Consider the following 27,343-nt stretch of genomic DNA (forward strand, 5'->3'; position numbering starts at 1 on the left):
CCTTAAATGGTGAAGAATTATCGGCTGAGTACTAACCATAGAATCAAATTATCATCCATTGGAGAAATGTAATTAAATTAAGCTAGACTGTGACCAAACTACAATTCATATGCGCTCTAGTTCAAACCATAATTTCTCTTTATTTGAATACAACAATGAATGAGGCAAAAGAAAGTAAAGGGGAAAAAAACTCTAGAATGGGGAATTAAGTTACATTGCTTCTTTTATGAAATTACAAGTCTGCAATTTACAAGTTACGTCGAAGCAGAGCAATTAATTCAGATTTCTATACTTGAATGACTAGAGTAGAAGAAGAAAATTGATAACCAAAAAAATTGATCCTATAACTAATTGGTGGGCCTGTGTGATTAACAGTTGACACGCCCTTCAAAGAGAAGCAACATAACGAAGAATAATGTTTTTACAGTTCAGAGTTGTAGCATACCTGCACACAATATTCTTCCATAGTTATCTCAGCTCATCTAAGTTAGATTCCTTTTCATATCTATTTTTCAGGAATAAGACTACCACCAGGGAACGAAGATGTAGAAGTAATGTTGCCCGCAGCTTTGGCAACACCATTATTATTAGTGGTTCCTTGCTGATGCGCTGTCTCAGTACTGGCATTTCCAGTGCAATTGTTGTTTGGGTTTTCCTTTTGACTCTCTAATTCACTTCTAGCTAATGAAGAACACTTCGTTTCTGAAATTGGGAATAGATATTAGAAATTAGCAACATCAAACAATATAGTAGGTAATACAAAAAATACGCGAGATATATAGTTGGTTAGAGTATGTAAACCACAAATAAACATTTATCATCTACTGAGATAAAGAAGGAATCCAGCACATGGATTTTGATACTTTGAGCACATAACTCGGAAATTTCAAAGCCATTTCAACAGACATAGCTATATATAAACAGGCCCAACAAAGCATTAACAAACAAGAAAGAAACAGCCGGATAATCTGACTATCTTGATGTACACTTTACAACAATAATACACAACTATTTTCAGTCCATTAGGTATTTACTTCATGCTCCATAGAACTTACTCATCCTTTACCACAACAAACAATAACTTGAAATCAGCAGAACACAGAACAAACCGCGTAACTTCTATGTGAAGTGAACATTTTTCAAGATTAGGTGTTTAAGCACAAGCTGCTACCCAGAAATCAACGGAATATGAATAGATTGCTCTTAGCAGTGGAGAAAATATCATGTACAGGGATGTGATATAACTAAGGTATATTCTAGGAGGAATAAGATGGTACGAGAATCAAGCCTCAAGGGCCAGCAGTGAAGCAACAGTGAAATCATGAAGAATACTCATGCTACGGATGTGCATCTTAATGAAATGGATGGACAGGGTGTCAGAAAGCAAATGGAACAGGGGAAATTCAGGTGGGGGGAGTGGAGCATGAGGGTTAGTAAGTGAGAAAGGGGTAAAGCCAACGCAGTGCTATTTTACTTTCTTTGTCGTAATTCTTATCTTCGTGAAAATGTAAACTGTCTCTCGACTGATTGGTATCAGACTCAAATAAAGTCAGTTTATACATAAGGAATACAGGTTTAGCTTCACATAAGTAGAACTAACCAGATGGTAACAAAGACAAATCAACTCACGGAAAATAGAAAACGGTTATTGAGATGGCTGTCAATGTTATAGGGAGGGTGGCCATTATTTGTCTAAATTGAAAGTTGAGAAGATCCATTTGTAACAGCACCAGTGCTATGGATGGGATTTTATGAAATTTTTGCAAACAAATCATAACTCAGATCAGATGAAGGTAACTCGGATCATAACTTACCATTTATTTCTCCCATAGTGATGACCCTATTGAGAAAGTCTCTAAATTTTGTCAATACAATTTTTTCTTGCTCGGCATAGACCTCTGTCATTCCTTGTCCATATGGCGGTTGCGTAGATGTGTTGCAAGCATGCGCCCTTGATCCAATAGGGGAGGCAGAAGTCATGAACATTGTGTCTTGCTCATCGCACATCAATGCTAAGGTTCCAGGAGACATTGGCCTCCCTTTTGGGACATCAGCACCATCTGAACTAGAATTATCGGGGCTGATTTTATCTGTCTGGTTTGCACTCAAACAATCATCATCAGCCATAGCTTTCTCAACATTAGCTTCCGTTTGGCTTGGTAATTGCTCTTGAGTTGAAGAAGCAAGAGAAGTTTCTGTGTGATCTTCTGCATGCTTATCCATTAAATTTTTCTGGTCTGTTCACAGTAATAAAAATAATTGGTCAAAGAACACATTTCAATTGATAATGTTAATCACTAGGAGATAGATAGATAGCAACTGAAATCACCAATTACACAGAAAACTAGAAATTTCTTGTCCACACACAATCTTTTCTTCTAGTACGTGTATACTAATGGACCACAAGTATTAGAGCCAGTTTGGTTGTAGGAAACATTTTTTTTTTCAAATCCTTAATTTTTTACTTATGATCATGAAAACGCTACATGGCTTTCACCATTTCCAAAACAAAAACTCTAGAAAATAAAATGAAAGTTTTAATAATTATTATGATAGAAACAGAATATATAAAAAGAAAACATGTCCATAAACAAAACAAAAAATTACTTTTGATGAACTGTTTCCTAATCATATTTTTATGGAGTAACATAAAAAATTTAGATGAACTAAAAGGTCACTTGTCAATATAGAGGTTTCTTAGGTGCTCAAATTTTTCAATACTCCAGCATCTTGAACATTGCATTCCCTCCAATATTCCAAAACTCACCAAACATTTAGAGATCACGTCAAATTAATTCCTCTTCAAAATAGATCAATTTTAATTAATGGCACTTCCTTTTCTGCTTTCCTCATTTCCCATGAAGGAAACTATTGTTTGCAGGTAAATTATGAATAAATCAGGTTGAATACTGTAATTTATTATTTAGCTAATTAAATCCTCAAACTAGTTTGATGGCACATAAACATGTTGATAAATAACATTCGAACCTTACCATGGTTGAAAACATGTTTAGTTTTCATTTTGTCAAGCACTTGTAAAGCAACAAAATTAAAAAGTCTTATCTGATGTAACAAATTCAATTTGAGCACGCAGAATTAAACCATGTATAATGCTCACTCAGTATACAAAAGAGAAAAAGCAGGGAAAAAGTGGGAGACAGAAAATCTATTCTCGGTTAAGACAACACTACTCATAAAGAAGAAACAAAAATCAACAGTGATGATAGATTCAAAACATATGACGCAATTCCTAATTGACAATTTAACAAGTCAATATACCTGTAAATGTCTTTGCGGCTTGTCCAGATACTAGCACCAGAACTGAGCAAAGTTCCTTCAGGTGCTGTGGTTGTATGATGTCTGCTAAAAGAGACCTTCAACAATAATCAAGTTAATGACTAAATTAAAAAAATATATCTTCATTTCATAAAACTTAAACAGTCTTACCTGTACATTAATTTTGAAGGACCTAATGTTGCCGGTCCTACACGACCACCTGGGATAGGTGACAAGGATGAGGATGGTGCAGAAGCTCTGACATTGTTTGCCTGGTGAACATTAAAGAATATATATATTTATAACATTATTGTATATGAATTAGATATAAAAAAAACGTTGCAATTTTCACTATAAAAATGCAGTAAGCTAATATGAACTTGCAACTCAAGGAAGAACTTTTTCTAGACCCGATGTCAAGTCATCGTGGTATTGAAGTGAAACTTTCAGGGTCAAAGCAGCAGAATTGATTTGTATTTATTCACTTACGATTTAAATAACAAGTTGACATTTTTATGTGCGTGATTAAGCAAATGTGACACTTAAGACAAGAAATCATCAACCCACAAGGCTAGTCTTTAGTTATGGACTTTCCTGACAGGCTTGGGTCACAACAAATGATGCTTTCATTGAGGCCAGTTGACATGGATGGGGCGACCTAGACATGGTAAAAATCAACCAGAGAAAGACTTGCTCTAAGTGAAACCCTAAGCATTCAAAGAAGTCAGACTCTGACTGGATATCCAGATTGGCCATAGTGGACACAGGCTTTTGAATTAATGTACGATACTATAATATCGCACAGAGAAAATATGAAAGCATATTGTCATACTTAGGCCTTGAGGCCCACCTGCCCAATAGATTAGCTTTTTGAGATGGGCTTCCCTCCTGGGTTTGAGTCGTACTACAAATCAAAGGGACCCTGTGTCGATTAAATAAAGACTAAATCGAATTTAAATGAATCTTTCCCGTTTAATTGAAAACTATAAATCGCTATTGCATAATCGTAAATATTACAGTCATGAAATATTAAGTGACTGTAAATTGTAAAACTGCAGTAGCTGTTTGTCTCCACTTCCCCAATTTTACTGATTTCCAAAGGTAAAATAAACCTTAAACATTATTAACAAATTTCACCTGTTGTCCCAGCCTTCCAAGTGATGGATCCTTGATGGTTGACCCAAATAAGAGTTCTTGACCTTTTCGTTTCTTTGATATTGGTGGTGATGAATAGCCAGAGGAACCAATAGCTCCAGTTATGGCAGCATTGGCCGCCTGCTGAATATACACCATGTTGTTATTTTGATCTCCATGGAACAAAGCCTGTCTCTCTTCACTACCCTCAAAGTTTTTGCAATCCATGCATTTACAATTTTCAGAACAAAGAATGTTGGCTTGGAAGCACTCACAGTACTTCTTGAGGCACCCAGATTTTTTACAATGGCATCCCTTGTTGTGCTTTCCCAATATCAAAATTTCCCCAGCATCCTCCTACATTCATTTTGATGCCCAAAGATAGTCAATAATTGAAAAGTTAAAAGAAAAACGTAACACTTTTGCCGGTAATAGAAAATTACTAAGTTCTGAAGAAAAATCATTTGTTTACAGTTTTACACTTTGGGGCATATATAAGTGAATTTTCAGCTGTTTTAGCAATAGGTTGCTGTCATACAAAATGTTTATACCTTAAAAAGCCAAGTTTGTGCAGACAAATGAGACACATGCTTGAAAAAACTCAGTTACCTGAGCCCTGGGTATGCTTGTGTTACTAAATTTAAAGAAAAAACAAATAAGGAAACTAAAATGAAATGTAACGATTCCATTGACACAACATTTTAGGAGATAAAAAAGATGAATTATCTAAATTATTGCTTGTTGAAAACAATATCGACATAGTGATAGGTACGGAGTAGAGACAATTAATGTAACAAGTAAGGATATTTAATATAAAATAAAAATGCTTATTTCTACAAAATTATAAAACCCGGAAATGGTTAAGTCATAAGCAAATGCATGATTCCGTAATAATGGAATGATGCACTTAAAGGAACTTAAAATTATGCAATGGGGGAAAACAATCACACAAGCAGAAGTGACCTCCAAATATAATGAAGAAGTTTTGCATATAAGTACACAATGAATTTAAATAAAATTAATTAAAGATAACAGGAGAAATGTCTTGCACCACTGTATCAGAATGTAACCAGATAGGTTTTAAATTTCTAATCAATAAAAACAATAACTTAAATCAATGCTAATGACCCACAATATAAAACATGACACGCAACACTAACAGTCAGACAAGCTAAACGGAGCACATACCCTGCTATCACGTGTTCCATGAGGGCTGCTTGCAATTTTCGGCCTGAACGCATTTGGATTGCGTTCCAAAGTAGCTTCCACCGCTTCTCGTCTAGCAGCTTCATTTTCCACATTGTTATAGCAATTTACACAGTTGCAACCATCACAATATATTCCCGAAGCAAAACATTCACAATATCTGCGCAAGACATTTCAAACATTAGCTCCACATAACTTACCATTCCATCCAACAAGTATCAAAAGCACAATAACAAGACCACAGAGAAAGCCAGAGTATTTCACTTACAGCTTCAAGCATTTTGAATGTTTACAATTACACTGCTTTTGCTTTTTGGGAGTAGCTTCTTTAATTTCAAAGCCAGGCCTCGGTCTCGACTTTGGAGATTCTGGTTTCCTGAACAAAACAAACGCTAATTGAAGACCAAAGAGCGAAAAACCAAAGCCAATTCAAGTCGTCAACAAACACCTTAGCTGGAAAAGAAAAATTCCATCCATATTAAATTAACCAAAGCAAATAATAATTATCAGTCACTTCTTTCTCATTTCTCAACAACCGAAACCCGAAACCAGAAAGGAAATTTCCTATCCAAATCTTCAGAAGCTCTGATTGCAACTCAACTTCGTAACTAATAAACAAATACCGGCCATGTGTTATATGCCCAAACAGAAACATCAAAATCGAAACTTTACTAACAAACTCATAATCCCAGAATTTCCAAAAAAATCAGACATTTTTCAAAAAAACACAATTAAACCTTCCTTCTATCATAACTCTGAAATTCCATGAGAAATGAAAAAAGATAGAAACATATACAGAATTCAAGAACTCACCCAACCCTGACGGAAGCAGAAGGCTGCAGCGGCAAAACCACCGGCGACTGCGGTGGCATCCCGCCGAAGCCGGTGAAATCGAGCTGTCTGGCGAGCTTCTTGGCGGGAACATCAGACGGCAAAAGCGCATTCGCGACGACGTCGTTGGGCACAACATTCTTGGGAGCACAATCACTCCCCTCTCCTTCCCCTTCTCCCATTAAAACAATAATTTTTAAAATAAAAAAAGTAACAACCTCACTCACTCCTCCACTCACCGATTATCAACGATAACATCAACAACAATCAGCAACAAATTCATCAAAAGTTAAGCTCAAATTCAGTGGTTTCAGATCCAAACACCACGCGACTGCGCGTGCAACTCTCGAATCAAGACAATTCGATCCAAAAACCAACTCAACACAACAATAGAAAGAAAAGAAGAAGAAGAAAAAGAAGAAGCAGAAGAATAGTGTGTGATTAAGAGAAGAGAATAGAAGAGAGGGGCTTCGTGTTTCTTTCGTTGGTGGTGTTCGCGTTCGCCCCTCTCTTCCTCCCTCTCTCTCCCAAGCTTTTCAAATTCAATTTTCGTAAATATTCAACGGCCAGATCTCCTTCCCCTCTTCATCCCACGCTCCTCCGCTAAAGTGCCAATCTCGCGGCGCAAATTCATAGAAGCCTCACTCCTCTTTCCTCCTCCACCCTTCGATTCAACTCCCCTCCAAACCCATTTCTTATATCACCCGTTCAAGGTCGACACGTGTGCGTCTTTTATCCTACGCCTCTCTTTGCGTCGCTGGGGGTTACAACAGTGGATTCCGTTTTTGGGTTAAACCTAAGATGTAAATAAACAGAGAATTTGGCGCTAAAATAAAGTGGTCCCACCCAAGTTGTTGACTTCCCAGTGCTATTCTTTTGAGCTAACTTCACTGTCATCTCATAAACATGCAACACAGGTAAATAAATTATCAAAAAAATTTGCAATGCTAAAGTCTTTAATAATAATATCCTTTCAATTTAATTCAAATTGAGTTAGAAAATTCTAATTTCATATTTACAATATGATAACTTTAAAAATTTGTATCACAGTAATTTTTTTCCTGGGACCAATTGCAAAAATTGGTAAAGAAAATGAAATGTGAAAAAGGGTTTGAAGGTTTAAAAACCTGAATCGAACAACCCACTACAATTGGACCATGGAAGACACACCAGCACTTCGATTGGCCCAATATAAGCCAACATGAGACTTCATCGTAAAAGTCAATTCATTATTCGATTCCTTTTCAGGTGAGAGTTAGAAAAGGTGGCATCATCATCATTCTCCATTTTCAATTACTTTGATTACCATCAATAAAACACCATAAAATTTGATCATCAATTGTGTTAATATGGGTATTGGAAAATTTCAGGAAATGTTAGAAATTATAGAAAATAAATGTATACTATTGTAATTTGTTCCGACCATGCATACGTGTGTGAGCCCTTTTAACGTCAGTTTTTCATCATGAAATCACGAAACCTTGTTGGTAGTTCCTTTGTAGTGTTTGAGTATCTATTTTACCAAGATAGATCTATAATTGATGTAGCAAATTTTGTCTTTCAAGTATGAAATTAACTTCTTGTACTTACATTTCAGAACATCATTGCGTACTCTCTCATTATTATATATTTTTAGAAGGTACTTATTATTTTTATTTTGCTGGAAAATTGCAAAAATAGATTCAGCATGGACCATAACACTGTATACCAAGATTTTGAGATAACCCTTGGTCAGCGTTTGAAGAGTTATTTAGATTACCATTCTCTCCAATTTGCTGCAACTATTTGTTTTATCGACAATATTTAACCTGTGTACTAAACATAAAAAAATGTTTAATTTCATATATATATATATATATATATATATATATAATTCACAATAAACAAATACGTGTAATATATGAATAAATAATGTTTAAAACTCATAATAAATAGATATATTTGATAGATAACTAATAATTTAGATTTATAGTCAAGTATTTAAATTTGAGATATAGGCTGTTTGAACTATTAAAATTTTAATTTTTAAAAGAAGATAGCAAACGTATACTGAATTATTATTCATATGTTAATTAATGCTTGATGGACCTCAACAATGCATTCTACATTTCATCTAATCAATGCTTTATTTAATTTCCAGAGAAAATAAAGGGCCCAGGAAAAAAAAGAAAGAAAAACAATGTAAAAAAATAGTGGAAAACTGAGTTGTTTGATTAAAATATAAAAAATAAATGAAATATTATTTTTTTTATCATTATTACTTTAATTACTTATTATTATTATCATTATCTTTATTATTATATAAAGATATTCCTCTTTTGTTCTACACATTTTATTTCCAATTTTATCTTTTTTAAGTATTTTTTTTAAATCAAAATAATTATCTTATCAATTCTACCTTTTAAATGACTGTTTTTTTTTTAATTTAACTGTTTTCTTTTTTATTTTAACTGTTTTTTTCTTCTAAAGTCTAACTATTCTTTTAAACTGAAAAACTATTTATAGTAAAAATTATCTATAAAAAAGTAAATATTACCAACAATAAAATTATAAAATTTATTTAAAATTATTTTTATAATAATAATTGTATTATTTGTTGTTATCATAAAAAATAAATATATGTATTTTACTAGTAATTATTAATATGAAAATTAGAAGATAGTCTATAGAGATTTTTTCAATAATTAAAAATGTGACACATAATTAATTATGCATTTTTATTTCTATACCTGACATCTCATAAATTTTGTAGTCCCCTTCTACAACTCATTTTCTTAATTTTATATTCAATAAATAATTCATATTTAATTAGATAATTTAATTCAATATATTATTATCATTATTATTTCTTTATTTCTCTTGTGTATGTAAACAGAAAATCATAACGTGGCGTAAGGAAGAAGATTAAGGTAAAATGTATATTCATAATTCTTTTTGACGTGTATCACATTCTTCTTTATGCAAAGTCTGTCACATTTTTGGAAGAAAAAGAGTCAGGGCTCACCAGCTATCTAATAGCTTCAGTTGAAGCTTAAGACCGATATGAGTAAAAATATTTTAGTTTAATTAATCGAATGACATCCGGTAAATCCTACTTTCATTTAGATGTGTCAGTTTCGTATCTGTTTTTAAAAATGTGTCAATTGAATTTCAACTTTTGAAAAAAATACTCAATTAGATCATTTTTCGAAAACTAGATACAAAAGTTATTTGTTGCTATCACTACTGCCCTTGGTTAATCAATAGTTTCATCTCTTGGTCTAGAAATTATGAACAATATTGCTTAAAGACTAGCTAACTGGGATGTAGAATTTGGCAGGGGGAACTGATGCTGATATCAGTGTTTCCACGCTGAGCAACTCTCATACTTCAGAAGACATTAGGAAATTGTTATAGTCCCAGAAGCTTTTTTTTTTTCAAGAACTTATGTTGTTAACCACAGTAGCATTTTTATCCTTTCAGTTTGTTTTTCATTGGAATATTGATCATTGCCTCTGTGCATATAATGAAATGGTACTTACACGCATAAATAGTTGAAGCATACAGTCGTATGCAGCACTTAACAGCATTTGTCAAAACTGTAGATGTTCTGTTAAACATTATTGAAAAGTGAATGATCGTGTGAATAAATTTGAAGAAATTGTATTAGGGCTTAACGTTTCAAAGGAAGAAATTTGGGTAATTTGGTCCATTGGCAGTCCTATGTTTATGGTGTTGTTCTATAGATATAAATCCTCTTGCACTAAGTTGTTTACCAGGTCATGTCATGACAGGAACAAACAGAAAAAAAACTAGTTACTAATACGTTATATCTGTAAATATGACAAGATGCAAATCCATGTATTACAACTGTGAGTGTCATGGTCAAGTATGAATTCATGTTAACACAGTCCATCAAGTTTTTTTCAGTAGTGTTTATCTCTCTGTTCACACGTGAACATCAAATCAGAAAAAAAAAATTCTGATAAATATTCTCACCAAATAATTACCATTTGAACAACACCACACAAGGTAAAGGGAGGTTCCAAGGATACGATGTACCTTGAATTCTTCAAGGAAACTGTATGGAGAAACCGGTACCAGTTCTAGTGATATTGAACTCATCAAAATCAGAATCAGATTCCATTCCATCCAGATCACCCCACCCACCAGGGGAATCCTCATCTTGTCCGTTTCTGTTAAGAGGAACTGGCAGCTCAGATATCGGCACAGGAAGAGGCTCTTCATTAAAGTACTTGTCATGAAGTAACTCCATTGCCGTAGCCCTCTTAGCAGGATCATAACAAACCAGTCTTTTCACCAGAGCCACTTCATCAGGGGACCTATTTGGTAGACGGGCTTCAATTCCAGCAGGGTTCTCCACCTTGCTAAAGGAGATTATCCCATAATCAGGAAGTTTAGAACAACCAACCCAAACACTCTCATCAAGGTTACCCAAAACACTGATGATTCTACTGAGCTGGTCAATATCAGCAGTTCCAGGAAACAAAGGCTGCAAAGTTAAAAGCTCCGCAAATATACATCCCAAGGACCACAAATCAACCTCCAAACCATAGTCTCTGGATCCATAAAGCAACTCAGGAGCCCTAAACCAACGAGTCCCAACACATGAAGTGAAACAACCAAGTTCATTCTCTTCATCATCTTCCTTGTTTATGTCACTTGTGGTGCATGTTGCATTTCCATCGGGAGTATTAGGACTAGTGTCGTCATTATCAATTCCAGGCTCCGTGAGAATTCTTGCCTGAAAAAAATAGCCATCAATTCAGTACGTATTTGGATTCCCATTAAGTCATCCAGAATTTCGTTGATACGCTAGTTAACGAAATTTTAGTGTTCATGTGTTTGGTTTCACTTTTTGAGGAATTGAGTGTGTGTATGTGTTTGGGTCAGTGTTACGAAATTGGTTTTATGTAAAGTAAGTTTTGATGAAAATTGAATTAAAAGTGAATATTCTAAAGCAAATTAGTAGCTAAACTCACTAAATATTATCATTATTTAATACAGAAGCCATTTAAGTTACGTTAACTCAGAAACCAACTACTCAAGCTAAAACTAGATATGTAAAAGTGTACAAAAAAACACATTAATGATTATTTCCGCATTCTGGATAATCGAACATGTGACTAAACATACACTGAGTTTTTGGTGTTGATTTTGAGTTGAAACAACTTCAGATTTGTGTTTTTATTATTCCACTGGCTTGATTTTAAAATGAATAAAAGCATTGAAAATATTTGAAATAAAGTCAATTTTGCAAACACCCGCTCAATCAAGCGCTCAGACATTTCAAAAGTCGGGGTTAGGGTTTTGTGGTTGTCGACAATGATAAGTGATTACCTGTCCGAAATCGGCGATCTTGAGGAGGCCGTTTTCGGAAATTAAGAGATTCGAGGGCTTCAAATCACGGTGGAGGACCATGTTGCTATGACAGGCGTCGACGCCAGAGAGAATCTGGATCATCCACCGCTTGAGCTGGCCGGCGGGGAGGGGCTGGTTGGCCTTGGCGGCGTCAGCGATAACGGTTGCCAAGTCGGTCCTGAGGAACTCGAGGACGAGGACGGCGTCCTCGTCGTCGCGCCAGAAATATTCGTGCATAACGATGACGTTTGGGAATCCCTGGAGGAGCTGCAACGCGTCGATTTCTCGGAAAGCGGACTGGTAGTCGTGGATTTCCTTGAGGGCCACGATGAGGCCGTCGGAGAGGCGACGGCCGCGGTAGACGTCGGCGTAAGCCCCCGACCCGACCCGCTCCATGACCTCGTACTTGGCGATGATCTCGGATCGGGTGTGGATGCTCCAGCTCTTGGGTGGAGGATCCATCTCCATCGCACTCACTTCCACTAACACTACTCAATGCCTCTCCTACCTTTTCTGGTATAATAAGGTTTAAATTAAATCTATGAATTTGTTTTTTAGATAGAAAACGTATTAAGTGGCTATTATTATTATTATTATTATTATTATTAGTAGTAAGATGTGAGACAGAGTAGAACCCTTTAAATGATACCTGAATGATTACATTAGCAGTTAGTTCCTCAGAATTCGAATTAGCACGTGTTATTTTTTATTTGAGACGTGTGCAGAAAATATACACATCACAGTTATAGGAGGTAAGTACAGAAAACTTATAATTTTATAACAAAATTTAACCATATAAAAGAAATCTAAAGATTTAACATCACAATATATTTATAGTTACAATAATTATAGCTCTTAAATATACTAGTGTAAATACAGGCGCTATCGCGCCTGTGTGTACGCATTTTTTGAATTATATTAATAATTGATGATATTGTAATGTTATTAATTTAATAAACAAAATAAAAGTATATTTATAAAAAATAAAATAAAATGTACGGAGAAAATAAGAGAAAAATAACTGTTGATGAATAGTAAGAGAAAAAAAGAAAAAGGAGATAAGTAAATAATTTTATAAAAACTTGTAAAAGTAACCGTTAATTTTTAAAAATTTAATAAATAATTAAATTATAAAGGGTAAAGTTGGAATTATGAAATGTGGACACAAAAGAGGGAATCCCCTTTATATATAGTTATAGATATATATATATATATATATATATATATATATATATATATATATAAAAAAATAAAGAGATTCTCATTTTAAAATACTAATTTTATCTTTTAAAATATAATTATTTATTAAAATTTTAAAATTAATTGTTATTTTTACAAACATTCTTATAAAATCGTCTATCTTTTGTTTTTCTCTTTTTCTTTTTATTTATTAACTGTTATTCTCTTATTTTTTCTAATATATTTCACTTTATTTTTAATAAATTAATTTTATTTTATATATTAATTTAATAATATCACATTATCATCATCTATTAATATAATATCACGTATATTTATAAAATGCATACACACAAACGCGATATATATATATATATATATATATATATATATATATATATATATATATATATATATATATATATATATATATATATATATATATTTTCTAATTTCTTTTAAATATCTTTTTAAAATTAAAATAATAATTTTATAAAATTTATCTTTTAAATAAGAGTTCTTCTAAATTTAATATTTTTTTATGATTTGACCTTTTTATTAAATTTATAATACAACTATTTATTTTTTATTTTATAATTATAATAATAACCATAATAATAATTTTATTATCATAAAAAAATAATTGTGTGGCAAATATATTTTCAGTAGCCTATAACTATATATAAAAAATATATTTTTTGTCTTTGTTTTTTCAATTTTACTCTCTTAGTTCCTATTTTTTAAATTAAATAATTATTTATGATACAATTTTTTTTTCAGTTTTATCGTTTTAATAATTACTTTTTCTAATTCAAATATTTATTTATCTTTTTATCATTTTAGTACTACTTTTTCAATATTCATAATATTATTTACGTAATATTACTGACAATATTTGTATTTCAACGACTATAATTTATTTTATTTATAACTATATACAATTATTTTACAAATTTATTGTTTTAATTTTAATTTACAAAAAAAAAAAGCCACATTTGATTTCCAAAATTACAGTTTAAATAAAATTTTATTTTTAAATTAAAATAATTATTTTATTAATTTTATTAATTTTATCAATTATTTAAATTTAACCTTTTTATTTTTACTGTTTTCTAATAAAATTACCTATAAATAAATAAAAACTATTTATAATAAAATTATAATATATATATATATATATATATATATATATATATATTTAATTTAATATAAAAAATTCATAATTTAAACGTCATTTCGTTGAGAAGATTATCTACCTTTCAATAAAAATTATGTCAATTGTTGGGCTCTTGGCAAGCGTACCAAAAGTCAACTGTAGTATAATGATTTGAAGTAAGAGTGTCGAACCCACGAGGAACGGATTCAATTAAAATAATTAGTTATCTCAATTAGCATATATATACAAAGATTTTAAATTTGGTTTTGACATTAATTTTTGCATAAAATGAATACAGTAAAAGCGGAAAAGTTTAGAAAAATACAGTAAAAGAAACTGGGATTGAATTTCATCTATCTCCCTTGTCTGTAATCTGGATGAATATAATATATATCATCTGAAAATACCAATATTGATGCACACTCAAAAATCATTTATACCGATCCCTCGCGTATAAAATTCATAAGATTAGTTTCCTGAATATTGATTCCTCACATATTCAACAAACTATCCAGCATTACGATCGGGTGTTAAAAGCAATTGATATATTGAGATCTATTCCTAGCATCACAGTATATCAAGTATCATTGTTCAAATCAGATTTTCAGAAATACTTTCCAGTCAGATCTAAAAATCAAAATCAAAGCATCTATTGATCAGATAGAAGTAAGCATTAAGAGTAGAACAATAATACCAATACTGAGTAAAACAGAAATGCTATATATAAATATCACCAGATTACATCCAAGTTCGAGTAGACTACATTCAATCCCAAAGGAGAAGATTAGCCACTCATGGTAGCCAACATAATCCTATGAGCTAAGAAGAAGAAGAAGAAAATGAGAACTGTAGTGCTCCTCTGGTATCAGCTCTGCAGCACGGACCTTTTCTCTCTCAAAATTCCAAGCTGATTTCAGTTCTGAACTTCCAAAACATATATACCCACGAAGTCTCGCTCAAGCTACCTCAGTCTCGCTTGAGCGAGACAGCATTCTTCATCCCAAAGAAAGCCTCTCGCTTGGGCGAGATGTGCTGAAGCCAACATCTCGCTTAAGCGAGCAAAGTACTTCAAGCTGAAGAAAGGATCTCGCTTAGGCGAGAATGGCGGTCTCTGAACTCGCTTGGGCGAGAATGGCGGCAAAGAAGGTTCTCCACTGCACGAACTCTCGCTTAAGCGAGAGTCTGCTCGCTTAAGCGAGAATGGCGGTTGTGGCTTTGGCTTAAGCGAGAGTTCTTAAATTTTGAGCGACCTTGACTTCATATTTTTCCAATTTTCTTCCTTTCTTGCTTTCTCCTTCACTCTTCTTGAATTCTTTCCTTTCTCTACTCCATTGTACCTGAAATTCACCAAAATAGGGATCAAGTGACTTCTTTTCAACAAAAAGAACTTGGAAGCTCATTCTACTCTAAGTTTAAGGAGAATTAATCATGATACAAATACAAATTGAGTATATAAGTGCCCTCATTTCATATGAAAATTACTCATTTTTGGCACTTATCATCAATCATATACCATAAAAATTTAATCTCAATTATCTATTTCATGTTCCACAGGAATTGGTTTTGAAGTTTGAATAAGCTAAATTTTAGGAAATCCATGTCACTTCTTTTTTATTATTATTATACTACTTTTTATTTTTTTTAAATGAATAAAAAAAATAAAAAAAATGTCTTTGTAACAATATAACCGGAGGTCGACCAGTTTTGATTCGACTCGACATATTTTTGACCCATTAAAAATAGGTTGGAATGGATCAACCCGTTTACATAGTACGGGTTAAAAAATGGAATTTGTCCCGTCCTGATGGATTGACGAATTAATGAGTCAGTCTGTTTGGCCTGTCATTTTTTTTAAAGAAAAAAATTTTGTTTTTTTTCTTAACTTGATTACCTAATAAATTATTAATTAGAAGAGAAAACATTATATTGTATGTGTGATAGCATCTACTATATCAGAAATATCAATGAACCCTATTATTGAAATTGCTCAGGATACCTTTTTTAGCTTATAGAATATATTTCTTAGTTCAACTCTTACCTTACTAACTGGAATGAAAGAATTAGTAGATATGCTCCGCCCAAAATGGGAATGGGCTAGGATTATGAACTTAGAATCGAAAATCTGATGATCGAGTCGATTCCATGATTCTAAGTTCATTCTATACCGGATCCAACCGAAATGGGATTATATACATTCTCATCTTGAGAAGGGCTCATTCAAATGTATCTAAATAATTACATGAAGATAAAAATCACATATTCATTCATAAACATAAACTCTTAAAAACTTAGATTTCATTATTTAAGTTAATTGTTAATAAAAGTGAAAAAACAGAAATCATTAATACAAGTCACAAGACAATTCATTTTACTTAATTCTGACGAGCCACGAGCCAACCAGCGACCAACTCATCCTACAATCCAACAGACTCATGAATCAAACAAACCAAAATAATATAGACCAACGGATCAAAAGTCTTAACCCAACCCACATTTTTTATTTTCGAACTTGTCGTTGATTTTGCCACTCCTAAATGAAACCATATTTAAAGATATTAAATATTTAAATAATTTAAATGTACTTTTGACCGACATATTATTCCATTTTATTACAATTACAAATAAAATATACGGCAGAAATCCTTTATTTACTTTTTCATTTCTCTATTCTGTGTTTATGTTTTTCTTTTATATCAATTTTTGCGTCAACCTCTTCGTCCCAATATTTTATATCTTGAGTACTTCCATAAGCCCTGCTCCATACGCAACAGCATAGCGCCACATTTAGAATGTAAAGTAGCTCATAGTAGTAATCAGATAGAGCTTCCGATAGAATATGACACATATAGAAAATCTATAGTTTTTAGGAAAAGAATTATCATTAATGTTTCCGTATTGTCATAAACTAATAATCTAAGTTAAAGTACTTAATAGCTCCTTTTATTACCTTAAGGGGATATCATTCAACTTGCATTGATTTGATTAAATTTACATTTTTAATATTTGATTGTTGAATTTACACTTTAGTAACGATAAAAGTTGTATATGTAATTTTGTCTACAAACATACTATATAATAATATAAATAAATACCATTTTTTTCCCGTATTCAATTTAGTACTAAAACATGGGAAAAAAATAAACTCTGTTTGTTTGTTGTCTTTGTTTTCCTTCATTTGTTGTCGATCTCTTTCTCTGGAGCAAAATCCTGATCCCAGTTTTTAATATCCTGAGTGCTCCCATAAGCTGCACTAAAGGCTAAGAAGCATAATAAATTAACCAAACTCAGAACAAGAAGAAGGGCATAGTAGTAGTCATAGTGGCCTCTGTTGATATTTGATGCTAGCCAACGAACTTTTCCACCTTTCCCTGTTCCATCGTTCACAACCTTCACGATAAGGCTTCCCACAAGGTTCCCTACCCCAAAGCTAAAGGTGCATAGGGTAATAGCAATGCTTGACATTGCCCTAGGAAACTGGGAGTAATAGAATTCTATTTGTCCAATGATGTTCAAACCCTCTGCCAAACCATATAAGCAGTACTGAGGCACTAACCACAAAGCAGACATGTTCACAACTCCTTTCGGGTTGTCTATAAACCCTTCCCTTATTGCTTCATCCCTTCTTTTCCTCTCCACCCACGCTGCCATTGCAGTGGCCAAGCATGAGATAAATATTCCAATTCCCATTCGTTGCTTCACACTCAGTGCTCGCCCCTTTGGGAACAAGGGAACCAGAAGGCGGTCATAAATAGCCACCCATATGGTTAAAGTTATGATTATGCATACAGTGAAGCTGGTTGATGGAATGTCTGTGTGGAACACAACCCTGTTCATGGTCCTCGCTTGTACCACAGAAAATGATTGTTGGCTTATGGTAGTTGCAAATATGATACTAGTCGACCAAATAGGAAAAACTTTGATTATAGCTTTCAATTCCTCTACTTGTCTCACTGTACACACACTCCACGGATCAGTGGGCATGCCATCACTGTCCAGATCTTTCTCTCTGTTCTTGAGTATGCAAGCCTTGTTCAAGAACCTAAGAAGGGAGAATCAAATATTGAATTGATTAATATAAGATTACAAAATCAGGTTTACGTCATGGTGTGTTAGGTTGGTATTGAATTCTGATGGTACATACCTTACTTTATCGGTTGGTTGAACAAGAATGGAGTCATTGTGAAAATACCATGTGTCGGAGTTCGTGGGAGGAAGAGACAAGTGTCTGTTTTTCCAGGCTGCTGCAGTCACTTGCGCAAAGCTAGTGAGCAAGCTCCTGTTTGGTTTCACTTTGACATATAAAGAAGAACCCAAGAAAAACATCATAGTAGAAAACGACATAAGCCCCACAGGAATCCCAAAACCTATCGCCCACCCTGCTTTAACTTGGATGTACACTATAAATATCACTGAAATTGCTACTGAAACGCCAACCGAAACATAGTACCAATTGAAGAAGCTCTTCATGGTCCTTTCATTTTTTGGGTTTTCGGGGTTGCTGATTTGATCAGCCGTGAAGGCTAAGGTACACGGCCTAATTCCACCAGCCCCAAGAGCCATCAGAGCAAGTGAAGAGAAAAGAAATAGGAGTTGAAGTGCTGTAGGATTCGCACAAGCTTCATCATTGTGGCATTCAGGTCTTGCACGCCTAATAATCGCTGTGAGCCACAACACAACTAGGCCCTGTCATGTAAGAAATTCATGTAATTTTCAGAACAAATTCTTTATGTTTTGGGAACTCTGAAAAAATTGTTCATTATTAAGTATTGTGGTGCTTACAACAAGGTCGATGATGGTTCCGAGGGCAATAACACGAAATCGTCCAAGCCAAGAATCAGAAACGAAAGCACCAATCATGGGTATAAAATTAGATAAGGCGTTCCACAGGAATACTATAATGGCTCCTGTTGCAGGGTCAAAATTGTACTCTTGTAGCAGGTACAATATCATGTTCACATGCAGCCCCACATTTGCAACCTTTTCAAATGTCTCGTTTGCTAAAACAAGTTCAAAATCATAACCTGGTTAGAACTTCTAGTACATGACTTTATCAATCAAACAAAACTGCTGAAAGGAAAAACCATGATAAAGAAAAGGGTCAGCATCACCTATGATAAAGGGCATGGTTCTGAAGCCACCCTTTTTCCTTTCAACCTTTGGGGTAGCTTTCTTTTGCTCCATTGGCATCTCCATTTTTCTTCTGCGATACACATGAAATTGTTAGACACAAATATACCTAAAGCTTGTTACTCGTTGTTACACTATACAAGAACTTTGTTTTATACACAGAAATATATCTCTCTCCTCAGTTCAACTTCGGTGGAGGCAGGTAAACCTCGTTATTATCTAGTATATGCTCTCATCTTATTCATGTTCTTGTGCATTTATCGTTTTAGTTTGGTCAAGGGATGAAAAAGCTGGCGTGTGTGAACATGCATGAGTAAAAATTCCAAGGTTTTAGCTCCCACGGTTGTGAGAACTTACTATATAAATAAGATTTTTGCAGATGTAATGGTCTTAATCGGAATCTGCCGTCCACGTTGTACCATAGTTTGAAGTGAAAGAATGTGTCTCGATGAAACAGAAAGGTTAGTTTTAGTGTCCAACGACGGATCAAAGGTTTCAAAGGGTGAAGCACAAAATTTACTTAATTTATGTCATTCACTTGTCAGTGAACTGGATTTCGTTTTTTACTGTTCGTTTGATCTAGAACTCCTTTCATGAAATTCATTGTAAACACCGAAACGTATTTAAAATTTAATTGGAAAGTAGTTTTCGTAAAAAATGTGATTTTTTATTAATTTGGATATAAATATAAGTTAAATTTGATCCTTTGGATGTAACCAAAGTTTTTTTGTATTTTGTAACTCCTAGTTAGATTCGGAGTTCCAAACATGTCGCATCAACCGATTTCTTGTTTTGTTCGAAGAATCATTGCTTATATGTGTGGAAACTAATATTGCATCTATACAAAAGGTTAATATTTGGTAAATATTTAAGTATGAATATTTTTTGTAACTGTGAATGTTACTGTTCTGAATCGAATGACTCGGTTATGTAACAGTGAATTTTATTTTATTTTTTCATTTTTCTTGACACATTTGTTTAGTTTTAAAAAGTTAAACTTTTCAACTTTACTCCAAAAAAGAAAAAAGAACATTGGTTGGTAGTTATAGTTCCTACCTAGTTATAAAAAAAATGCCATGAGCTTTTTACACACTTTTAATTTGTTGATTTTGACTTGTACAATGTTTTTTATTTTATACGTTCACTCTCTATAATATATTCTTTTCAAACAAAAAAATATTAACTATTTAATTATCTATATTTTAAGGCTAAACACCCATTTTCTCAGTAATATAATGTAACAAAAATTGAATAATTTCTCATATTGATCAAAGTCAGTTTGGAAAAACAGCTTAATTAATTTTTAAATTAATAATTTCTTATTAAATAAGAGCTTATGTAGTGTTTAAAATTAAACAAGTTATCTGTGTTTAGATACACGTATTGATAAATGATTAATCGATTTTGAACTGTTTAGATGCATATTGATACATGAACACTTATAAGACATCTCATTAAAATAACTAAAATTTTAAAAAACTAACTATTAGAATCTGGTAAATTTTATAAAAATATTGCGAATAAATAAACTTATCATAAATATTTTGTCAATTACACTTTTCATCAGAAACTGATGCATATTTTCGTAAATGATAATTAGTAAATAGGTTATCAATACTTGGAAAACAAACGTTACCCTATTTATTAAATGCATAATTAATATAAATTTAGATTAAATACTTCAAGAATATGTTTAATAAATAAAGAATACCCATCTAAATAAATTAAGTATGTTAAATTTAAAACACATCCTTTAAAACGTCAGACCTAAATTTCAATTTTAGCTCGTTTACACTAAAGTGTAATTTTTTTACAGGAAATTAAATTGTATTAAACTTTAATTTTAATTTATTTAACCTACACTTAATTGTTAAATGTTTGATTTCCCTTAACTTATTGTCCCTTGAATGAGGAACAATTTATATATGAGAGTAGTTAGCAGTGTGGCCAAATTACATGAAAATAACACTTTGTTTGTTTTCTTTTTAGCCAAAAAAAAAAAAAAAAAACCAGCAGTGAAGTTTGAAGCTTAGTATTAGTATTAACTGTAATATATATTTCCCTCCAAACCGGTTGATGATTTGACATATTCTACTTTAACAATTTTTATATCCAAGTGCCTTTTAAGCATTTCGATGTTAAAATTAGGTGTTTCTAAAATGATATATATATTTTTTTAATGAAGTATAGCTGTTGATTTAGTTATTATTTTCTTCAAAATGAACTATAAAACTACATTAATCATTAGTTTAAAATGAATTTAACATGAAATTAATAATTAATATATTTCTAGCTTTCAGGGTAATCCTTTTTCAAAGTAAAAATATTAATACTTAGCTTAATTTAATGTAGCATTCACACAACATTGTATCAGTACTCCCATTCTAACATGATTCAATTAATTTTATCAGCCATAAAATATAATATATTTTTAAGTTACATTATACTATACTACCCATTTTTATTTAAGTATTAATAATTTATTTTTCCAAATTAAATATCTATTAAATTATACAATTTTAATTTAAGTTCGTCAAAATAATATTTATCTATATTTTATCCTTATTGTGTTGTCTATTTTAATTTATTTTTAAAACATTTTCATTTTTTTCCACTTGTTTTTTACCATAATAATTTACATGTTTTTCATGATAATGTATTCGTATCTTTTAATTTTTATAAAATTTGAGTTAAGATCAATAAAGAATATATAATTAATTTTTAAAATAATTATTAGATATTAATTAAAAGAATAAAATATATATATAAAGGTTTTTAAAATAATTATTAAAAGTATAATTTTTTTAAAATAACAATTAAGAATAACGGTTAAAGATAAATTATTTATAAAATAATTAATTTTTGAAATAGTAATTAAGAGTAAAAGAACAAAAGAGGGTATCTGTTTAAATATTATTATAGATTATTACCAAAATTAATAGAAGATAAATGACTCCTTATGTTAGCATGGTTATGTTTTTTTTGTCTAATAACTTGTTAAGGAGGGAGATGTATGTTGGCTCACGTTAATAAGGCCCATGCATGCGATGTTGGTGGGGTAATTTTTGTTAGCGTAGTGCTAGTAAGAAAAAAAAAAACCTTCCCCAAACACATGAGTCTTATTAAGGAATTGAAATAAGATTTTTTTTTTGTTAAAAATATATTAAAATATATTTAAAAATGTGATTTTATGTATTTTAGTAAAATCAGTTTTATAGTTCATCTATCACAAATAAATTAATATAATTTTGCTTTAAGTAACCTCATGTTTGTATAATTTATCTTTGTTTGTTTGGTCCAATTTATAACTCGATGACTCTGATATTCAAATTGCAATAATTTTTTATTTGTTTTTTTTAAGTATCAATAAAATTATTCAATCTCCCATTTCCAAAAAATAACCCTTTTAAAAAAGAACTTAAAAAATCAAAATAGTGTAATGTTTATCGAATATTTTTAATGCTGATAAAATAAAAATGCATTATGAAGATAACAAACAAAATTGTAGTTAAATAAATACATGAACCTTGTGAACAAACAACATTTACGATTACAATGTATTAAACGTTAAAATAACTACAAATAATACTCATTGGTTTCTATATTTTCATCTATTTACCAGTAGACTTTTTTCACTCAATGGAAAGTTTCAATACTGGTTTGATAAAGTTAAAAGATAACTCTAAAACACAAACATAAAAAATTTGAAAACATGAAAAAAAAAATATCACTTTATTTTTGCAATTATTTTATTTATAAATAGAAAAATATTTATATAATCTAAATAAACCTCTCTGATCCAGAAGCGGACCTATGAAGAGATAGGGGCCATGTTCCCAAAATTTTTATATCTACATAATTTAATTAATATATAATTTTAAATATATATTTAAAAGTTAATATTATAAATTTTTTTATATATCTATATTTAATATATTTCTATTCTTTTTTTTCGCATTTTCAATTTTACCTTTTTAATATTTTTAAAAATAAAACTAATTATTTTATTAATATTATCTTTCAAGTGATCACTTATTTAATTTAATCATTTTTTTATTTGTCTATTTCTATTTGAAACTTAACTATTATAAATGAAAATTAATTATACTAAAATTATAAAAATTATTTGTATTTATTTTATAATTATAATGATAATAATAATAATAATTTTATTATTTTTTATTATTTTAAAAAAAGTAAATACCAATTTATATAAATACTTTGAAATTAATCTTTTAATTTTTATTTTCGTTCAAAAATATGAAGTTAGTCCTTCTAATTTTTTTAGTTCCAATTTGATATCGATTTTTAAAAAAATGATACAATTTGGTCATTTTTCGTTAAATTTTCTGAATTAAATAAAGATTTTTTAATCAAAATTGAAGTTGTGAATAAAAATGATTTGCTTTGTTTGTGTAACTGACCTAATCTTAGAGTCAGTCATAATTAAAAATCATTGCTCCGCTTTAAAAAATTTAACGAAAATAATCAAATTACATCACTTTTTTAAAAAATCAGACCAAAATGAGACTAAATAAATAGAAGACTAACTTCATATTTTTAACAAAAAAAATAGAACAAAAGAGTAGTTCAACCAAAATTTTTACATCCTCAAAATATTGGTCGAAATACTCAAAATATTGGTCGAAAAAATCCGTGACGGCTCTTATCGACATATTATTCCATTACTACAATTACAAATAAAATATACCGCAAAATCCCTTTATTTGTTTTTGTTGATTTCTCTATTTTGTGTTGGTGTTTTTCTCTGATAACAATTTTGTATGAACCGTTTCATCCCAATATTTTATATCCTGAGTACTCCCATAAGCTCTGCTCCATATGCAAAAGCATAACAAATTAACCAAATTAAGAACGAAAAGTAGTCCATAGTAGTAATCATAGTGTCCTCTGTTAATATTTGATGCTAGCCAACTATCTTTTCCTCCTTTCTCTGTTCCATCTTTCACAACCTTCACAATCAAGCTTCCCACCAAGTTCCCTACTCCAAAGCCAAGGGTACACAGCGAAACAGCAACACTAGACATCGTTTTCGGAAACTGAGAATAATAAAACTCGATTTGTCCGATGAAATTAAGACCTTGCGATAAACCATACAGACAACATTGTGGCACCAACCACATGGCTGACATGTTCACCACTCCTTTGGGGTTGTCCACAAACCCTTCCCTTATTGCAAAATCTCTTCTCTTCTTCTCTACCAATGTCGAAACTATAGTGGCCAAACATGAGATCACTAACCCAATTCCCATTCGTTGTTTTACAGTGAGTACTCGTTCTTTAGGGAGCAAGGGGACTAAAATGCGATCGTACAAAACCACCCATAGGGTCAGAGTCAAGAATATAAATGCAATGAAGTTGGTGGGTGGGATTTCCATATTCAACACCACTCTGTTCATGGTTTTTGCTTGAACCACTGAAAATGATTGCTGGCTTATGCTAGTAGAAATTATTATGCCAGTAGACCAAATGGGAAGGACTTTGATTATGGCTTTCAATTCCTCTACTTGTCTCACTGTGCACACACTCCATGGCTCTTTGGCCATGCCATCACTGTCCAAATCTTTCTCTTTGTTCTTTATCATGCATGCCTTGTTCAAGAACCTAGGTGCAGAAAATAAAAAAACTGAATTTGTTATTATTAAACACAAGATACAAAGAAAGAAATTAGTGCGTTATGTTGTATCACAAATACTACATACCTTACTTTGTCTGTAGGTTGAACAAAATTAGAGCCGTTGTGGAAATACCAAATGTTTGAGTTCTTCGGAGGCAAAGGTAAGTGTCTGTTTTTCCAAGCTGCTGCAATCACTTGGGCAAAGCCCGTGAACAAGCTCTTGTCTGGTTTCACTTTGATATATATGGAAGAACCCAGGAAAAACAAGACAGCTGAAAATGACATGAGCCCCATCGAAATTCCAAAACCCACAATCCACCCTGCTGTAACCTGAATGTACACTATAAATGTCAATGAAATCGTTACTGAAAGTCCAACCGAAACATAATACCAATTGAAGAAACTCTTCATGGTACTCTCGTTTTGTGGGTTTTCAGGGTTGTTGATTTGATCCGCAGTAAAGGCTAAGGTACACGACCTAATTCCACCGGCTCCGATAGCCATGAGAGTGAGTGAAGAAAAAAGAATCAGCAGTTGAGATCCTGTTGCATTTGCACAAGGTTCTTTTTCACACTCAGGCCTTGCATGCCTAATAATAGCAGTGAGCCACAACACAACTAAGCCCTGCCATGAAGATAAAAATCAAGACGAAGGAAATTCAAGTAACTCTTAATGTATACTAAGAACCAAATATAATTAACAAGAACTAAACTTTAATGGTTTAAGAGTGAAATTTGGATTCTTTGATGGATTTTTCTATACTGTTCCTCCCTTGTATAGTGTATTTTTTAGTTCTCGACATATAACACCAAAAAATCCGGTAAAAAATCTAGATTTTTTTAAGAATGTGGATGTAATGGCTTACAAGAAGGTGTATGAGTGTTCCCAGTGCAACAACAGAAAATCGTCCAAGCCAACAGTCAGAAAGGAAAGCACAAAAGATGGGCAAAAAATTGGTGAAGGCACTCCACAGGAATACTACAATAGCTGCAGTTGCAGGTTCAAAATGATACTCCTGTAGCAGGTACAATATCATGTTTACACGAAGCCCCACTATTGCAATCTTTTCAAACGTCTCATTTGCTAAAGAAACAAGATTGAAAATCACAACTTGGTTAGAACTCCTTTACTTCAGTAGCAGTAAAACAAGATTGTGCTAAGAGAAAAACCATGATATATATTATTTGATCAAAAGGGTCATCACCTATGATTAAGGGAATGGTTCTGTAACCACCCCTTTTCCTTTCAACTACTTCACTGCCTTTATTCTGCTCCATTCGTATCACCCTTTTTCTTCTGCTACATGGAAAGGGTACACACAGAATATAATTGAAGCTCGTTATATACTACAACAGAAAAACTCTGGTTTACATGAACTCAGACTTATGTACAAGGCTCTTTCTTTTCACATACAATTAACTTGATGCAGTTCACAACGGTATTATAATAATTTAGTATCGCATCTTAGTTATAGAAGGAGATGAGTGTTTGTTGTTGCAGACAACCAATAATTTTCTTAAAAAGGAAAACAAAATTATAATTAGTGCAGAAAAATACTAAACCATTTAGTTAGTCAGAGGAAGTACACGAAATGGGATTCAATTGGTTTGAATATGTGGCATCCACCTTGAACTGGCGTGAAGTGAAAAATACGTTGTATCATATATGTGAATCGGTCGAGGTAATTAACTGTCTAACTGACTTTAATTTTTAACTGTCAATTTGATAAAAATAATTTTGACAAAATTGATTTCAAATATTGAAACATTATTCTAGTTTGATTTGGAACGTATTTTTCACATTAAAAAGTGTGAATTCTTTTTTTTTAATTTCTAAAATTATAAGTGAGATTTGGGGTGATTTTCTTTTGCTCCATTTTTGTTTTGTGATACACATGAAAATGTTAGACACAAATATACTTGAAGTTTGTTACTCGTTATGAAATAATTAAGTACGAGTCAAAAAATCTCACATTAGATAAAATAGATAAAATTAAACACTATATAAAAACAAAGATTCATAACACCATTGTCTTAAAGTTTTAGATTAAAGTGGTGTCAAATGTCTTATAAAGATAAGATTAATGTCACATAATCATATAGAATCATAATCTCTCAATAACTATGACCATCTATATATAACCAAAGCATATGAGAGAATATATAACCTACCACTACAACACTACACTGTACAAGAACTTTGTTTCATACACAGAAATAGATCTCTCTCCATAGTTCAATTTCGGTAGAGGCAGGTAAATTTCGTTATTATCTAGTTTATGCTCTCATCTTTGTAAATGAAACAAATAAATATTTATTCATGTTCTTGCGCTATATTTTAATGTATATAAATAAGGTTTTTGCAGATGTAATTGGTCATAATCAGAATCTGGAGTTTGAAGTGAAATAATGTGTATCGATGAAACAGAAAGGTTA

The 27,343-nt window shown here is 31.8% G+C and overlaps 4 protein-coding genes across 4 annotated transcripts; all 4 read right to left on the reverse strand.

Annotated features, from left to right (window-relative positions):
• Nucleotides 1–123: 123 nt before the first annotated feature.
• LOC114175665 (protein tesmin/TSO1-like CXC 5) lies at nt 124–7,107 on the reverse strand. Its single transcript, XM_028060443.1, has 8 exons — nt 6,430–7,107; nt 5,885–5,992; nt 5,599–5,776; nt 4,414–4,767; nt 3,448–3,548; nt 3,280–3,374; nt 1,815–2,237; nt 124–702 (listed from the first exon to the last, which is right to left on the reverse strand). The coding sequence occupies exons 1-8, from the start codon at nt 6,627–6,629 to the stop codon at nt 506–508; spliced, it is 1,656 nt and encodes a 551-aa protein (XP_027916244.1). The 5' UTR covers nt 6,630–7,107; the 3' UTR covers nt 124–505.
• Nucleotides 7,108–10,230: 3,123 nt separating this feature from the next.
• On the reverse strand, nt 10,231–12,340 carry LOC114174942 (cyclin-dependent kinase F-1-like). Its single transcript, XM_028059675.1, has 2 exons — nt 11,788–12,340; nt 10,231–11,191 (listed from the first exon to the last, which is right to left on the reverse strand). Exons 1-2 carry the CDS (start codon nt 12,274–12,276, stop codon nt 10,499–10,501), a joined length of 1,182 nt encoding a protein of 393 aa, XP_027915476.1. The 5' UTR covers nt 12,277–12,340; the 3' UTR covers nt 10,231–10,498.
• A 4,953-nt stretch (nt 12,341–17,293) lies between these two features.
• Nucleotides 17,294–19,336, reverse strand: LOC114175627 (protein NRT1/ PTR FAMILY 1.2-like). The gene is made up of 4 exons (XM_028060392.1): nt 19,252–19,336; nt 18,923–19,140; nt 18,285–18,826; nt 17,294–18,182 (listed from the first exon to the last, which is right to left on the reverse strand). Exons 1-4 carry the CDS (start codon nt 19,334–19,336, stop codon nt 17,315–17,317), a joined length of 1,713 nt encoding a protein of 570 aa, XP_027916193.1. The 3' UTR covers nt 17,294–17,314.
• Nucleotides 19,337–24,015: 4,679 nt separating this feature from the next.
• LOC114178212 (protein NRT1/ PTR FAMILY 1.2-like) lies at nt 24,016–26,185 on the reverse strand. Its single transcript, XM_028063988.1, has 4 exons — nt 26,113–26,185; nt 25,774–25,991; nt 24,994–25,532; nt 24,016–24,895 (listed from the first exon to the last, which is right to left on the reverse strand). The coding sequence occupies exons 1-4, from the start codon at nt 26,183–26,185 to the stop codon at nt 24,016–24,018; spliced, it is 1,710 nt and encodes a 569-aa protein (XP_027919789.1).
• Between the last annotated feature and the right edge of the window lie 1,158 nt (nt 26,186–27,343).

The sequence above is a fragment of the Vigna unguiculata genome, chromosome 3, assembly GCF_004118075.2.
Source record: "Vigna unguiculata cultivar IT97K-499-35 chromosome 3, ASM411807v1, whole genome shotgun sequence".
Taxonomy (NCBI): domain Eukaryota; kingdom Viridiplantae; phylum Streptophyta; class Magnoliopsida; order Fabales; family Fabaceae; genus Vigna; species Vigna unguiculata.